At 36.8% G+C, this 17689-nt stretch overlaps 1 protein-coding gene across 2 annotated transcripts in view; it reads left to right on the top strand.

Annotated features, from left to right (window-relative positions):
• TEX15 (testis expressed 15, meiosis and synapsis associated) overlaps positions 1-3988 on the top strand; it is a 74079-nt gene extending 70091 nt beyond the window's left edge. For both annotated transcript variants that reach the window (XM_004758294.3, XM_004758298.3), the window contains one exon: positions 1999-3988. In XM_004758294.3, coding sequence (XP_004758351.1) covers positions 1999-2036 — 38 coding nt within the window. In that variant the 3' untranslated portion in view covers positions 2037-3988. The remainder of the gene's footprint in view (positions 1-1998) is intronic.
• The last annotated feature ends 13701 nt before the right edge of the window (positions 3989-17689 follow it).

Raw genomic sequence — 17689 nt, forward strand, 5'->3', positions numbered from 1 at the left:
TTTAAAACTATGTTATATAAATTTACCTGTGTAAGTAAAGGAATGCCTAGAAATACTGAAATGAAATACAGCAACATTTTAAGTTGTCTGCCTCTGGGTAATAAAATTGGGGGATTGTAGAGGGAGTTCTTGATATTTTCTAGATTTCCTACTATGAAAATAACATTATTTTGATAAATGGAGAAAAAGAGTAAAAACCAAGTTGGAAAAGAAACTTCAATCAGATAAAGCAAACTTTCTCTTGGTATTCTAATATACTATCTGAGCATAAGTGAGTAGAACAGCTTGGTAATTTGCCACTAGAAGTTGAAATTTTTTCTCTTAAATGCAACTTTATTTGTAAAATATGACTGGAACATAGATTTTTAAAATTAAATTGAAATATATATTTACCAATATAAAGCAAAATTTAAAAACAACTATTAATCTGACAAAAACTACGGTTATCCATTAACACTCCCGTATTCTACCATCATAGGTAATATGTACTGTAAGTCAGTTTAACCATCTTTTAAGGTCTTTCAAATTAAAAAGTTGTTTCCTGGAACATGTGGTTGGCTCATTTAGAAGAGCATGTGACTCTTAATCTCAAGGTTGTAAGTTCAAGCCCCACATTGGGTGTTGAGATTAATAAAAGTAAATAAACTTTTAAAAATAATAAAATAAAAAGTTTTTTCCCAACTCTAAATTCTCATAAATTAGTAAGTAGAAAGAAATTGAGTTCATTTATTCATTCTTTGGTCTGAATTGGATAAGAAGCAGCTTGTTAGCATAGCTCTGTCTCTTATTAAAAAATCTGATCACAGGACCTCTATGTTGGAGTTGCCACTTGACACTCTATGACCTATAGGATAAGATTCAAATACTTTAGCTTGAAATGCAGGGTTCTTCACAGTTTATGTAGCCTCATCTCCCACCACTTCCACCTTTGTATTCAAGCCACATTGAACTTACTGTTCTCTCATACAATTCCTCTTGTACTTCCATAGAACTTTTTGTGTGCCTTTCTCACATGATAAGTTATATGAGTATTATATGATATTGTAATTATCTCTGCATTTTTCCCTTCCCATCCTGACCCACCAAATAAGTTTAAACAGGACTGGGAATTTTTCACCTAAAACAGAAGAAAAACAGTAAAGGAGAGGAGAAAGAAAGAGGAGTGAAAGTGGGGAAGTGATTTTCCTTTGTGATTTTCCTTTGTGATTAATTTGGCACACTGCTTTTGCAGTAATAATAGACACACCAAGCATAGTAGATGTAGCAAGCCTATGAATTAAACTAGAAATTTTCATTTCTGAAATAGGAAATCTTGAATGTAATTATTTCATAAAGGTTCTCAGAGTTTGAGCTTTTTCATATCCTTAATAATTAAGCTGTTGGTGATGCTCAAAAAGATATCTCTGGAATCAAATCCAGCTTTGATTCTCAATTTTAATTTTAATTGTTAACCTACTTGTTTATATTAGTCAAGTGAAAATAAAAGGAAAAGAAACAATTACTTACTGTATTATTAAGAAGTAGCTCTGAAAGTATTATGAGGCAGTAAGCACTTCATTTAGTTTTTATGAGTACAAATAATCTATAGAGATCACCTCTCGTGCTTTCAGGAACTACATCCTTCTAAACATATGAAAATCCCTGTGACCCATTTTTGATGTTTTGCTCTTGATGCTTGTGTTCAGTGCCATAAATGGAACTAAGGGGCTAGGTGAGCCCTGTGTGTGAGGCACATTATTACCTCCTTTACTCCATTTAACTCTCCCAGAGTACCTGAGAGGCATGTAGGGATTATTGTTCTCTTACAGATAAGGCAAGTACTCCTTGGAGATCCTTAAATAACTTTTAAGATCCCATGGCTATTAAAGGGCAGATGTGCAGTTTGAATTCTAATATTTTTAGTACTAACTTAACTCAGGTCTTCCATTATACTATTATGTATTATGCTTAGTCAGCATCATTAACTTATCTCAAATCTTTGTGGTTTTTTTCTTTCAGTTCCGTGGCAACAAGAACCTTTTCAGCCAGGACATTGAAAAAAGTCTTCTGTCTACTGAAATAAAGGGAATTTAACAAGTTTTTCCAAATATTTTTTTAGTTACTTTTTATTTTTACATTTTTTAAATATATGTAAATGTGGTAGGAAATATAAACCATATAGCTCTTTATAAAATGTTTAAATTCAACAGTGTATCATATAATGCAATTGGAAATCAATTTCTGACATCTGAAATACCAAAATTATTTCCATGCAATATTTTAGTGAATGGTAGTAGGCTATTTTCAATATCCATCAGAAATATTAACAATATTTTGAAATTTATATTTTGAAATGTTTTCATCACAAATGTTACAGTTATATAAAAATTCTTTTCAGATTATCCTAATGGAATAAGGAGAGTAAATGTACCATTTAATATGAGTAAACTTAAGCAATAGTAGTAAAATATTTAAGATTTTTCTCTCTGATATTTTTTGATATATTGTTTATAGTAGCATTGTGCCATTTGACTTAAAGGATATTTTTTTTACTTGGGTTGGTCAATCAGACCAATAATTTTATAATTCTTAATATGTTACATAATTCTTTGTCTAATGTGACAAATTCCTTTAATTTCAGTATTTTCTAATTTTTACTTGCAAAACACGTTTTAATAGGGAATTTGGTTTGTATATTTCCAGTGTTTGTCTTTGAGTAGAGATTTTTAAAACTTTTATGTTTGAAGTAGTTTAATATCATTGTATTGAAATTAAAGTACATTTAGTAGCTTTTCCTAGGACCCTCTTCCACAAGATTATTTCTATTGTATTGTATTTCATAATTCAAACTTTTCTTAAAATTGATTTTGTAGCAAATAATAAGGAATAATTTCTTTAGCTTATGCCATTAGTTTAGTCATATTTTAGTAATTTAAATAATGCAGCACAAATAGAAGTTTTTTAATTCTGTGGTGATTTTTTTTTTCCTTTTCCAACATTGCACAAAAGCAAAAAGTGTCTCAGAAATAATCATAATAGAACAACAGGAGTTGCAGTGTGTAACTCTGGTGTTTAGCACCCTCTCTGCCCACCAACACCCAACCCTGTAAAATTACAGCTGGAAAGATCCCATACAACTGGATGGACCTTTCTCAAGTACTAGCAGGCCAAAAGATGTGACAAGAAATTTGCTTTGGCTCAAACCAAATAACAGAGCTTTAGTGTTTTCTCAAACTTTCTATGTTAGCAGATTTTTTATGTTACCTAACATAGGCCTCCAAAAAGAGTATAATTCAGCCAAATTTATGTAGAAACTAATTTTTCAATTTAGAAAAACACTAAGAACCCCCCAGGATAAGACTCTTTACTCACAACCAAATACAATGGAATTCAGAGTACTTAAGGTTCTTCTCTAACAGATCTTTAAAAGAGGAAAGTCAAGCAGAGAACTGCAAGAAAAAACTAAGGGATTTGAAGATTATAGAATTTAAGCACTATTAAAATAACATGGACAAGGGAGGAAGGTGGAGTGAGGGCTTTGTCCTTATAGTTTTATTTGAAACTAGTCTGTAAAATCTGAACTCCTGAATAGATAATAAAACAGTAATACTATTACTCAAAAAATTACTATCTCAGTCATTTGGTCAATTTATTATTAAAAATGTCTCTGTTAGATAAGCCAGAAGTTAAATGTTTAAAAAATGCTTTCTTTAAATAACATTCAGGTTCTGTTAATACTATCTTGTGATACTTTTATTTCATGAGTTTTGATTTCTTAAAAAAAAAAAGGAAAAAACACCTTATCTAAATATTCAGCTATATTTTAAAATCTGTGCTACAAAACAGCACATGAAAAACTAGGGCATTTTCTTCCTGCCCCCCCAAATACGTGTTTTGGTTCCAAAAGTAAAAATAGAAAAAATTAAAATTTGAGCAAACATTATTTTTTTTTAAAAACCTGGTTATTTGTAAATATTATTGTTTTGGAATTAAAGAGTTACCTGAATAAACTGAATTCCATTGAGTTTCAGTGTTTTTTTTCCCTTTTGTGTTTCTTGACTAATGAACAAATATATGATTGATCCTTGGTTTACACATACCCACTACATGAAAAACAAACCACAAAGAACTGACTTAATTAGACAACTAAATAAACTTTGGAGCCCTCCTTCCACTGCACCTTGGTTTTGCCTTCACCTTCCTTTCTTCCTTCCTTTCCCCCCACTCTACAAACTTCCCTACTTCCTGGAGTTCCACAGGACAGCCAGAGTCCCTACATTCATGCAGTTCTCATGCCATTCAAGAGGATAAGTAATGTACATGTAAGGGATTCCCTTCACATCATGCATGTAATACGGAAAACAAAATAAAGTATTAGAACAGAGAATGACAGGATGATACAGAAGCTGAGATGATCAGGGAGGTAATCAAATTAACTTATATATTCTTATGTTTTAATTATATCACTCTGCCTTCCATATATATATATATATATATATATATATATATATATATTTAAGAAGTACCTGTGAAACCTAAGTTCTGGATCTAGCCACATACAAGGCTATACCCCTCATTTTCACAATGAGGAGATTCCCAAAACCGTTTTTTAGTGAACTTAAATATATAAACTTTTGGAGATACATCTGTATGTGATATAAAAATATTTAAAATTGCTATTTATTAACATATAATGTATTATTTGCTTCAGGGGTACAGGTCTGTGAATCATCAGTCTTAGACAATTCACAGCACACACCATAGCACACACCCTCCCCAATGTCCATAATCCAGCCACCCTATCCCTACACCCCCAGCCCCCCAGCAACCCTCAGTTTGTTTCCTGAGATTAAGAGTCTCATGGTTTGTCTCCCTCCCGATCCCATCTTGTTTCATTTTTCTCTCTCCCTACTCCCTACAACCCCCCTGCCCTGCCTCTCAAATTCCTCCTATCAGAGAGATCATATGATAATAGTCTTTCTCTGATTGACTTAAAATTGTTTTTTTAATGGGATGTCTGGGTGGCTCAGTTGGTTAAGCATCAGACTCTTGGTTTTAGGCTCAGGTCATGAGCTCTGGGTCATGAGATGGAGCCCCACATTGGGCCCTGCTCTCACCATGTAGGGTCTGCTTGGGATTCTCTCTCTCCCTCTCCCTCTGCCCTTCTCCCCACTGCCCACTGCTCGCATGTTCTCTGTAAATAAATTTTTTTTAATTTTATTTATTTAATACAGCACGAGAGAAAGAGCATGAGCAGGGAGAGGGGCAGAGGCAGAGGAACAAGTAGATTCCCCACTGAGCAGGGAGCCTGGCATATCCATCTCAGGACCCTGGGATCATGACCTGAGCCAAAGGTAGATACTTAACGGACTGAGCCACCCAGGAGCCCTAAATTTAAAAAAAAAAAAAAATTTTTTTTTTTAACTCATTTTGTAGAATGATTGATTGTATCCTGTCATGCATCTTTGATATCAATATCTGTCATCAGTAGAGGCTTTTTGAATTCTATGACAAAATTTTTCAAAGAATATCATCCTTTTAAGTTGTTTGAGGTGTATGCTTTTTTAAATCTCTCTATATATATCCAAAATTTCTTTTCACTGAGGTCATTTCGGGGTAATTTCTTTCCCCAAAACATTTTTTTGTGTAATCTGAGGTTTTAATAGAGTAAGTTTCCATACTTTTTTTTGATGGATATAATTTTATGAGGAAAAAATGTCCGGGCATATGTGGTATTTTAAAACTATTAAAGGAGGCATAGTTTGATTTCAGTTTGTACAATTTTGACAGTGCTTGAGTGCCATGATAAGCTTCCAGTTGTCCATACAGTTTGAGAAATAGATTGTGGAGGAAGAAAATTAAATTATTTTTATTGGACATTTTTCAAATTCTGATGAGTACAGTTGTAAGATCAGTGACTACAGATTCCTAGTTAATGAAACCAAGAAAGTAAGAGGTTGCTTAGTAATGCAATATAAAAGTAAGATTAAAAGAGCTCAGAGAATAAGACAGGAAAATTTTCTAAGACCAAAATCCTTATTTCTTGAGCAGTAAGCTCTGCTGCTTGCTTTATTAATACCTTCTTATTTCTGAATCTTGTAACCATTTAAGAATCTCTCTGGTGTTTACAGGAAACCTTCTTTGAAATATTCTACGGAACGCTTAAGCTCATAATACACTGCATTCTAATTTGTCACAGGAAACTGCATATATCCTGAGATTTATAACTACTTTCATTTTTAAAATCTATTTTCCTTTATTAGGTAAGAATAACTTATATCTATGACGGATACAATTTTTTTTTAATATGAACATCTTTAAGAAAGCTAGTTCAGTCAATTGAGCTTATTTGGTTGAAGATTACACTTACATTCAGGCGGCAATTATTGAACATCTGACATGTGCTAAAAGTATGCTATTCTCTGCATGTGCATAAACTAATCTTTAATCAGTCCCATAAAGGGAAGCATTCTTTGCTTATTTTATAATGCATTCAGAAGGCCATATAATATTTTTATTCCTCAACTCATCTTTGTGAACATTAGGTAATAGTTTCCAGTATTGTTAGTTTGAAAAGAATGTAAGATCTGTCTTAATTTTCTCTTTGACATGCCACTTGCTGCTTAAATTCCAGACATCAATTTATGGTACCTAATATATAATCTTTTAAAATCTGAATTATAGAATATAATAGAATATGCAAAAAACAATAATTTAATATTTTTGCATGTTTGATTAAAAGATAGTTGCTGTGTACATACCAATAATTCCAGTCCTTGGCTAGGATTATTTTGGTTGTATTGAGAAGTGAATGTATTTTTCATGTTGGGAGTTCTACTAAATCAGGTAGTTAATGACCCCTAGTCCACAGATTCCCAACCAAGTGTTTTGAAACCATGTCTGAATATTAATGAAGTATTAAACTACTGAACTGTAAACTTGAAAAATAGGGTGGTAAATTTTGTTATGTATATTTTACAATTTTTTAAAAGAGAATCCTACCAGGAATCCTTCAACCAGGGATATGTTCTATGGGATGTGCTGGTACTTCCTTTCACTCCTGTGTTAAACCAAGTGTTTGGCCAAGGGATAATACCAAATTACTATGCTACATTGAGGCCTTGCCTAGAATATAAAATCTATTGTTTCTCTTCATCAACTTTAATTATTCCATGGGAGATGGGGTGTGATATGTATTCCTTTTACTTCTCCATAAGGCATACACCCACACACATAATGTCAGTGGAATGCTTTAGGTCGTGATCACATGTGACTCCTCTAGCTAAAGACCTCTCAACTTTTCAATACGTATAACTCAAAGACTGTTCATGACTCAACTTAGAGTTGCCTTACTCTTACAAGTATTCCTAGATTCCAGTGCGGTGGATTATATAGTCTTCTTTTAAAACCTATTAACACCAAGTGGGAGCATCTCTCACATTATTATCTCACTTTGTGAGATATCTTGCTTGCTCTTAACAAAGATTGTAAGCTGCTTTCAAGCCAGAAATACCTCATTGACACTTCATTTCCAAATGTCCGCTGCTGGGCTGAGCAACAGAAGATGCTTAATATACATTTGCTGTTTGTAACTTGGAGTATATTTTTACTGAGTGGAATAGATTTTCATTTTGCCTTTTTTGAAAATAAATTATCATCCCCACTCTTAAATCTTTTTTGGATTTTTTTTATTCTGACGTCTAAAAGGGGCAGGATAAAATATTCACTAACAAATTGTTCTTACTTTGCCATTTGATGGTTGCTTACCAGACATTATAGGAGAAACTTTTTCCATTATTGTAGGTTCCTAGATCAAGAACCCAAAAAGCAGGGAGAAAAACTTCATTTTTTGTCTGTCTCAATATTTTGCCCTGAAAAATTAGTGAAAGATAACAAAAGTAACACAGCTGGTTCAGCAGGCTGTATGTGCATTTTCTTTTCTTTTCTTTTCTTTTCTTTTCTTTTTAAAAAGATTTTATTTATTTATTTTACAGAGAGAGATCACAAGTAGATAGAGAGGCAGGCAGAGAGAGAGAGAGAGGGAAGCAGGCTCCCTGCTGAGCAGAGAGCCCGAAACGGGACTCGATCCCAGGACCCTGAGATCATGACCTGAGGTAAAGGCAGTGGCTTAACCCACTGAGCCACCCAGGCACCCTGTATGTGCATTTTCAATAGATGACATATTTGAAACATTAATTTTATATAGTTGATCTGTGAGAAAGTTAAGAAGGTGGGTATAGGCCCAGGAAATTACCACAGAAGTAAATGGTCTTAAGAGAGGGAGGAAGTTAGAGAGCCTGCCTCTTCATAAAGAGTATGGAGCAGGATAAGCTTCAGCATAGCATTTGAAGAGAAAAAGTGGTGACAGAATCGATTTTGAAGAAAATGCCACCCATCTCCAGAACTTCTACATTCTGCAAAGCTGAAACTCCAAACCCATTAAACAACTCCCCTTTCCCTCTCTCCAGTCCCTGGCAACCACCATTCTACTTTCTCTCTGATTTTGACTCCTCTGGATATCTCATAGATTCCTACAATAGTTGTCTTTTTTTTTTTGATTGACTTAGTTCATTTAGCATAATGGCCTCACGGTCCATTCATGTTGTAGCCTGTGTCACAATTTCTTATTTAAGACTGCATAGTATTCCACTATATGTATATACCTCATTTGTTTATTCATTCATCCCATGAACATTTGTGTTGCTTCCCCTTTTTGGCTATTATGAATAATACTGCTATAGATATTGATCCACAAATAACTCTTCAAGACTGCTTTTCATTATTTTGGACGTATACCCAGAAGTGTTACTGCTGAAACACATTGTGATTTTTTTCTGAAATTTTTTTATTTTTTTATAAACATATAATGTATTATTAGCCCCAGGGGTACAGGACTGTGAATCGCCAGGTTTACACACTTCACAGCACTCACCATAACACATACCTTCCCCAATGTCCATAACCCCACCACCCTCTCCTGACCCCCCTCCCCCCAGCAACCTTCAGTTTGTTTTGTGAGATTAAGACTCTTATGGTTTGTCTCCCTCCTGATCCCATCTTGTTTCATTTATTCTTTTCCTACCCCCCAAATCCCCCACATTGCATCTCCACTTCCTCATATCAGGGAGATCATATGATAGTTGTCTTTCTCTGATTGACTTATTTCGCTAAGCATGATATGCTCTAGTTCCATCCACATCGTTGCAAATGGCAAGATTTAATTTCTTTTGATGGCTGCATAGTATTCCATTGTATATATATACACCACATCTTCTTTATCCATTCATCTGTTGATGGACATCTAGGTTCTTTCCATAGTTTGGCTATTGTGGACGTTGCTGCTATAAACATTTGGGTGCATGTGCCCCTTCGGATCACTATGTTTGTATCTTTAGGGTAAATACCCAGTAGTGCAATTGCTGGGTCATAGGGTAGCTCTATTTTCAACTTTTGGGGGGAACCTCCATGCTCACATTGTGATTAATTTTTCAAGGAACTACCATAATGTTTTCCATAGTGGCTCCACTATTTTACATTCCCACCAACAGTGCAAGAGGATTTCAATTTTTCCACATCTTCATCAACACTTGCTATTGCTGTATTTTTTTTTCCTAAGACAAGAGTCTGATGCTTAACCGAGTCACCCATGTGCCCCACTGTTTTTTTGGTTTTTTTTTGTTTGTTTGTTTTTGAAGTAGTCATCCTATTGAACATGAGATGATATATCTTTGAATTTTAATTGTCATTTCCGCAATCCTGTTATTTGACTTTTAACACCCAAGATTCACATTTTTTAAATATATGTTTTGTTCAGCCAGATTAATATTGGAAAAAATATGTCCCTCCACAAACTCGATGTAATGTTTAACAACATGATGTATAGAAAAGCCTGTGACATTCCAAATGCATAGACCAGTTAGACACATTTTTAGAAGTGATCCAGGTGTCAAAAATAGGATAAGTATCTCGATAGCACAGCTAATTTCTCAGTGTGAAACTTTCTCAATGATTGCATGTTTATCCGAAAGGCTTTTTTCCAGATTTATCTTTCACGTGTAGCCCTTGGTTTTCTTAGTGCATGTTACCATCCCAGATGAGAGCACATTGAAGAGAATTGCAGATAGACAAGAAGATAACTAATATACAAAGCTACTGTTTATAAAAACCATATTGTTTGGTGGTCAGAAATCTATGTTTTAAGCATTTTACATTCAAACATGATAGCCTGTTATTTGTACATGGATAATTTATCATGTTTTTGTTAATTTTAGGAAACTGGAAATTTGGGGTTAGCATGTGTGTTATCATTTTTCCCATTTAAAAAATTGGAAAATGGGCTCCAACTGATGGAGAATGACCTTGTTTTCAGATAAGGGATAGTGGTTTTACCTTCTACCTGATTCTGATGAAAAACAACAGAAGTGTTTTTTTTAAGATTTTATTTATTTACTTGACAAAGATCACAAGTAGGCAGAGAGGCAGAGAAAGCGAGAGATAGAGAGAGAGAGAGAGGGAAGCAGGCTCACCGCTGAGCAGAGAGCCTGATGCGGGGCTCGATTCCAAGATCTAAGATCATGACCTGAGCCAAGGCAGAGGCTTAACCCACTGAGCCACCCAGGCGCCCCAACACAAGTTTTTTAAACAGTCACAAACTTACAGAAAAGTTGGAAAAACGTTTACTCTTGAACTATTTAAGGGTCAGTTAGTAAGTTGATACCTCACCACTCCTGAATACTTCAGTGTGTGTTTCCTGCAAAGAAGGAAATTCTCCTACATCATAGTATAATCATCAAAATCAGGAAATTAACACCAATACCAACTACCAGCAGATCCTTAGACCCCCATGTACTCTTCACCATTTGTCCAAGGAATGGGCATTATAGCAAAATGATCCAGGTTAGAATCACATGTTGTATTTCATGGCTAGGTCTCTTTAGAATGTCTCATCAGTCTTTCTTTGATTTTATTTTTTTTTAAAGATTTTATTTATTTGACAGACTGAGATCACAAGTAGGCAGAGAGGCAGGCAGAGAGAGAGGAGGAAGCAGGCTCCCCGCTGAGCAGAGAGCCCGATGCGGGGCTTGATCCCAGGACCCTGGGATCATGACCTGAGCTGAAGGCAGAGGCTTTAACCCACTGAGCCACCCAGGCACCCCAGTCTTTCTTTGATTTTTATACCTCAACACATTTATAAATTAACTTGTACAATGTCCCTCAGTTTGAGTTTGGTATTTCTTTATTATTATCTCTTCATCTGGACCCGTGTTTTTCATAGTGAACAAACCTATACCAAGAGTTAATAAACTAAAATGTAGACCAAAGAGTAGGAAATGATTTAAGACCCAAAATCACAAAAAGGAAAATAAAATGGATTTGACAATAAAATGGGTTTCTCAACAGACTGAGAAAAGTTACTTGACACAGAACTAGAGAACATATAGAACATACTCCTGGAAATCAAGAATATTGAGCCTCCTGTTATTTGAATAGGCAAATCACAGAAGAGGATGCCCAAATGCCAACAAATGTACAATGAGATATTCAAACTAACTAGTAGAGGGGAAATGCAAAATAATAATGAAATACCACTTCATACTCCTCAGAATTTCAAAAGAAAAGTCAGAAAGGTAAGTAATGTCATTAGGCAAATAGATAAACTACTGTGAATTCATACAATGGAATACTACTATACATTAAAGTTAGAAACTAAGGACACTTGGGTGGTTCAGTCAGTTAAGCATCTGCCTTTGGCTCAGGTCAGAATCCCAGGGTCCTGGGATCAAGTCCCGCATCAGGTTCCTTGCTCAGCAGGAAGCCTCCTTCTCCCTCCAGTTGGTGGCCCTCCTGCGTGTACTCTCTCTCCCTGACAGATAAATAAATAAAATCTTTTTTTAAAAAGTTAGAAGCTAAATACTTAATACCATAATGGCCACCACTTAGTGAAGTTAGAAATAAAGGCATAGCACAATACAAATATATTTATACGCATTTGAGACATAGTACTGTATATATTACACGGATAATTTAAGGATATATGTGAAATACATTAAAGGATACTCCTCAAGGGAGAGAAATGAGGTTCTGTATCCAAGATGAAAGAAGGAACCAAGGATTTTGCACAAACTTCTTGACAATACACCATAAAATAAGAGGATTAAGTATATCTGTGCATCTGAGAACCAAAAGAAAGTGAGGAGTTAATTTCCATAACAAACTATCAAAAGATATAAATTATATCCATGAACTTAAAAAACTATGTGACTATGGCAACTTTAACTTTTTTAAAGTGTTAAGATGGCAATAAGCTAAATATAGTTGTAACCAAGACTGTAAATGTCATAAGTTCACCTGTCAAAAGATATATTAAGATTAAAACTTCATGTGTTGCACTGTTCTGTCATTAATTCCATGACACTAAATGAGTGTGTTGCAATTTACTTCAATTCTGACACCACATGGTGTTAGCAGAGACCCCTCAAGTGAAGTTCAGAGTCCTTCACAAGACTGTCTCCAGCTAAGGCCTTGTTTGGTTATTTGTACCCAGTACTCCGGGTTTTTGATTACTTGAGGCCCCTCCACCCTCCAATTTCAAGTTTTTCATAGCTTTCAGATCTTGACTCAGAGTTTACCTCAACATTTTTATTTTTTTAAAGACATTATTAATTTATTTGACAGAGTATGAGAGAACACAAGCAAGGGGAGCAGCAGGCAGAGGGAGATGGAGAAGCAAGCTCTCCACGGAGCAGGGATCCCGACGCGGGACTTGATCCAGGACCCTGAGATCATGACCTGAGCCAAAGGAAGACACTTAACTGACTGAGCCACCCAAGCCCCCCTCAACACTAATTTTTAAATAATTTTATTATTTTTAAAACAAATAATAACCCATCCAATTCTCTCTCTCTCTCTTTTTTTTTAAAGATTTTATTTACTTATTTATTTGAGAAAGAGAGACAGATGGCAAGAGAGAGCACAAGCAGAGAGAAGAGGACGTGGGGCTCCATTCCAGGATCCTGGGATCATGATGGGAGCCGAAGGCAGACATTTGACCCACTGAGCCACCCCAGCACCCTTAACCCATCCAATCTTGACATTTATTCCCTATGTTTTCTGTGAGCATCCACGCTAATAAATGTACTAGCATATTTCTTAATTACTCACTAGATTTTTGCATCTAGTTTCCTTGAAGGCTCATGTGAGAAAACATGCATAAGTGAACTTTGCATAAGTGAGCAGATTGTTCTTTGCCTACTCAACAGTCATCCCTAGTTAGAAATGTATTTCTTTGCTGTTAACCAAACCCCGATTTTGTTCAGATACTGCGTGGAGAGCCCTTGAAACAGCAGAAGATACATCGCTGCTCCAGACCTAGGGAATTATTCATAAATATGCCAGTCATAGTAACCTACTTTGGGAGAAAAATGAAACAAGGACAAATGCAAATTAAAAATACATCGAGGTACCATTTCTCACCTATCATACAGGCACAATTTTAAAAAAGACTGACCATGTACCCTGTTGGAGAAACTGTGGGGAAACAGGCACTCTGCTACACTGTTTGTGGGAGTGTTAAGTTGCATAATGTCTACAGAGCGGAAGTTGTCAATATTTATGAAAACTACATATGCCTTTAATCTCTGACTCCTGGTATTGAGTCCTATGCCAGGCTCCCTTTCTCTCTCAAATAAATAAATCTTTAAAAATATAATAAAACACAGTATCTTAGAATCAATGGAAATTAGAGTTAGATGAAGAATCCAGATAACTCAAAAGTATTAGAATAAGCACCAAATGTTCCTAAGCTGTCAGGGGAAGGGCTCTCCTGAAGCTTATGATAAATAATACATAAAGGTATATGTAGGGGCACCTCGGTGTCTCAGTCTGTTAAGGGGAAGACTCGGTGTCAGCTCAGGTCCTGATCTCAGGGTCATGAGATAGAGCCTCCTGGCAGACTCCACATTCAAGGGAAGTCTGCTTCCCCTCTCTCTCTCTCCCTCTGCCCCTCCTCCATGTGCACACACACTCTCTTCCTGAAACAAATAACTAAACATTATTTTAAAAAGGTATAGGTAGGGGTGCCTGGGTGGCTCAGTGGGTTGAAGCCTCTGCCTTCGGCCTGGGTCATGATCTCAGGGTCCTGGGATTGAGCCCCGCGTCAGGCTCTCTGCTCAGCTCCCTTCCTCTCTCTCTGCCTACTTGTGATGTCTCTCTGTCAAATAAATAAATAAAATATTTTTTCAAAAAAAGGTATAGGTATATTAGGGGTAATGAGATTATTGTTTAATTGTTACAGAGTTTCTGCTTGGGGTGGTAAAAAGGTTCTGAAGATGATAGTGGGGAGAGTTGCTTAACATTGTGAATGTACTTAGTGCTATGGAACTGTGTGCTTAAAAATGGTTATAATGAGGCCACCTGGATGGCTCAGTCATTGGAGCATGTGACTCTGGGTCTCAGGGTTGTGAGGTCAAGGCCCATGTTGGGTGGAGAGATTACTTTACATTTTTTTTTAATTAAAATAAATAAAAGGGGCACCTGGGTGATGCAGTCAGTTTAATATCTGACTCTTGATTTCCACTCAGGTCATGATCTCAGGGTTGTGGGATTGACCCCAAGACTCTCTCTCCCTCCCCGATGTGCTCCCTCTCTCTCCTCTGTCTCTCTCTCTTTCTCAATTAAATAAATAAATATTTAATACAAAATAAAGTCTTAAAAATAAAACATTTCTTTCTTAAAAATAAAATTAAACACTTTTGTATCCAAGTAACACACTGTGTTAAATATTTGAAATGGGTATCTCAGGCAGCCTATAAATCAGTACTGAGGAAGTGAGAAACTCAAGAAATAATGAGCACTTGATTCACATACATGTCAAAAAATATGAAAAATTGCTCAACCTAATTGTAAAAAAAAAAAATCAGTCTATTTTCCACCTATCCTTTAGTCAAAGCAAATAATGAATAGTATCTGAATGTATCAGTCAGGTTTGTGTGTAGATGTAACAAAACCAGCAAATGAAGCTCAAACAAAGAGGGGGTTTTCCTCTCATAATAAGCCTGGAGGTAGGCGGTCCAGAGCAGCTATTCTGGTTTTGCATTGCCATAAGGAACCGAAGTTCTTTTTATCTTTCTTCTTAGCTATCCTTAACATGTGGTCTTGAGCCTCTTGCATTTTTCTAGTGGCTTCAAACAGCTGTTCCATCTCCTACAATGAGTTCTAGGCAAGAGGATGTTAAGTTTACTCCCTTTAACAACCTTTCTGGTTCAGCCCCTTAGCTACTTCTATTTACATCTCTTTTGCAGAATTACACCACCTGACCACTCTTATGTAATTTTTTAAGCAGGGCATTTTTGTTTTTTACTCCAAACAGAATTGTATAGTGAATATTAGCTAGATTACTAGCAATCTCTACTGAACCAGTGTTGCTTAGAATGAACACTATGGTGTCAAAATCATAATGAAAAGAACGATGATCTTTTTATTAATAGTTTATTTGTAGTGATTTGTAGTTTTAAATTCAAATAAAGCATTTCCAATTTGACTTCCTTTCTCTCTCTCACTCTCTCTTCTGTCTTTCTCTCTTTCTCTCCTTCTTTCTTTCTCAGCTCCATACCCAGTATGGAGCCCAACACAGGGCTGTAACTCACAGCCCTGGGATCAAGACTTAAGCTGAGATCAAGAGTCTGGTGCTTAACGAACTGAACCACCCAGGTTCCCCTGACTCTGTCATTTTAATTTCATCATTACTAATGGAGATTCTGACACAGAATTCTCTTTGTCAAATTCAATAGTACTAACTTCACCTTCCAATTATCAGAAAGTTTTTAAACTAGAAGTAAAGGTGTTTGTTTATTTTTTGAGAAGTATGGTGGTATAGAAGAATCTTTTTTAGAACAATACAATGTATAATTTTAAATGCAGCATATAACTTTCTGAATACATTACAAAATTTAAATGATTCATATCTCATATAATTTAATGACACAAAGCCATTTACATCAAGAAAAATTATCAACATTTATATATTTTAAAAGAACCTAATCAGTTGTGTAAGAACAAAATCTAACATGTAATTTTAAGGCATGTAGGATCTGCTGAAGTCAGTGGTTTTAAAATTCTTTGACCAAAGGCACCTGGGTGGGTCAGATAGTCAAGCGTTTGCCTTTGGCTCAGGTCATGATCCCAGGGTCCTGGGATCCAGCCCCAAAACCTAGGATTGAGCCCCACAACTTGGGATCAAGCCCCGCATGCTGGGATCCAGCCCCCCACATCAGGCTCTCTGCTCAGCAGGCAGCCTGCTTCTCTCTCCCCCTCTACTGTTGCTCCTGTTTTGTCCTTCACTTGGTTTTACAAGTCACTTGATGTCAAGATGTCTTCCAACCTCATTTCCCACCACATGACCTACTTCTCTTGATAAAGTAGCTTTGCAGACCATTCACACGTGTTCTCTACCAAAAACAAACAAACAAAAACAGCACCAAAAAACCTCCTTGCAACTTTTCCTCTTTTTCCTTCAACTTCAAGATTTTGCCTGGGAAGAAGTTTCAAAAGTCAGTTCAAATCCCACCTTCGAAAACTTTCTGCAACTATTGCCCAAAGGCATAAGGCATGCTGTCCTATTGGATAGGCACTTGCAAAATATTTCTTCATAACCTGAAAAGGTAGGCCTTACGGAGCCCTTTTAGTAGATGAGGAATCTGAGTCGGGGGAGATTTGGTGATTGCCCAAGGACACAGTTACAAAGTTGGCAAAGCCAGGATCAGGCGGCTTCTCACTGCGTTGAGCTACAGTAGTGTGTGCCTTCTAGAGAGTCAGTACGGCTGTTTAGCACCTGATCTACAAGGGACGCGGCAGTTTATTAGCAGTTGCTCCAGAGACATTTGAGCAAATCATTAGAATTCAGTAAGCTCTGCAGAAAATGCAGCAAAGAACACTGGGGCTGGAGGGGACACAGACTGTTATACAGAAATATCATGAAAGAGGGGGACCTGGGAGGGCTCAGTCGGCCAAGGGACTTGGGCTGGAGTCATGATCTCAGGGTTCTGGCATCCAGCCAGGTTCAGGCTTCCCACCGCCCCCCTCCCGAGGCAGGGTTGAGGGGAGATGGTCTGCTTCTTCCTCTGCCACTACCTCCACTCTCAGGTGCTCTCTCTCTCTCTCTCCAATAAATAAAACCTAAAAAAAAAAAAAAAAAAAGAAAAGAAAGAAAGAAAGAAAGAAGGGGAGGCTTCGAGATGTTAGGGTCCACTGCTAACTAGTGGCAGAGATAAGGCTAGAAAGAATTCATTTATACACCAAATAAATAATATTATTGAGGGTTTGCTACGGCAGAGCGCTAGACTCTGGGGAGACAATGTTGCCAGTTCCTCCCCAGAGCGCTGAAATAATACTGCAGGAGACTAAGGTGGGTCTAAGTTCCCAGAGAAAAGGCTGTGAAGGAACGACCAGAGATATTAGGCGGGACTCCAAGTAGGAAAGGAAGATAGAGAAGGGAGGCGGGGGACAGAGCCCTCCTCCGCGCCCTCTCCCGGGGCCGTTTATCCGCCGAGCCACACGGGGGCGCTGCACCCTTCCTCGCGTCCCGAGCCCTGGCGGCGCCTCCTGCTCGCCTGTTCCTGGCGGAAATGCCCGGGCGATGACGGAAACCCAGAGGGAGGGGAGAGAAAGAGCGAGAGAAGGGGCGAGAGAGCCGGGAGAGGCCGGCAGGCGGGAG

This window comes from Mustela putorius, unplaced genomic scaffold (assembly GCF_011764305.1).
Source record: "Mustela putorius furo isolate JIRA1106 unplaced genomic scaffold, ASM1176430v1.1 tig00537255_pilon_pilon_pilon, whole genome shotgun sequence".
In the NCBI taxonomy this organism is placed as follows: Eukaryota; Metazoa; Chordata; class Mammalia; order Carnivora; family Mustelidae; genus Mustela; species Mustela putorius.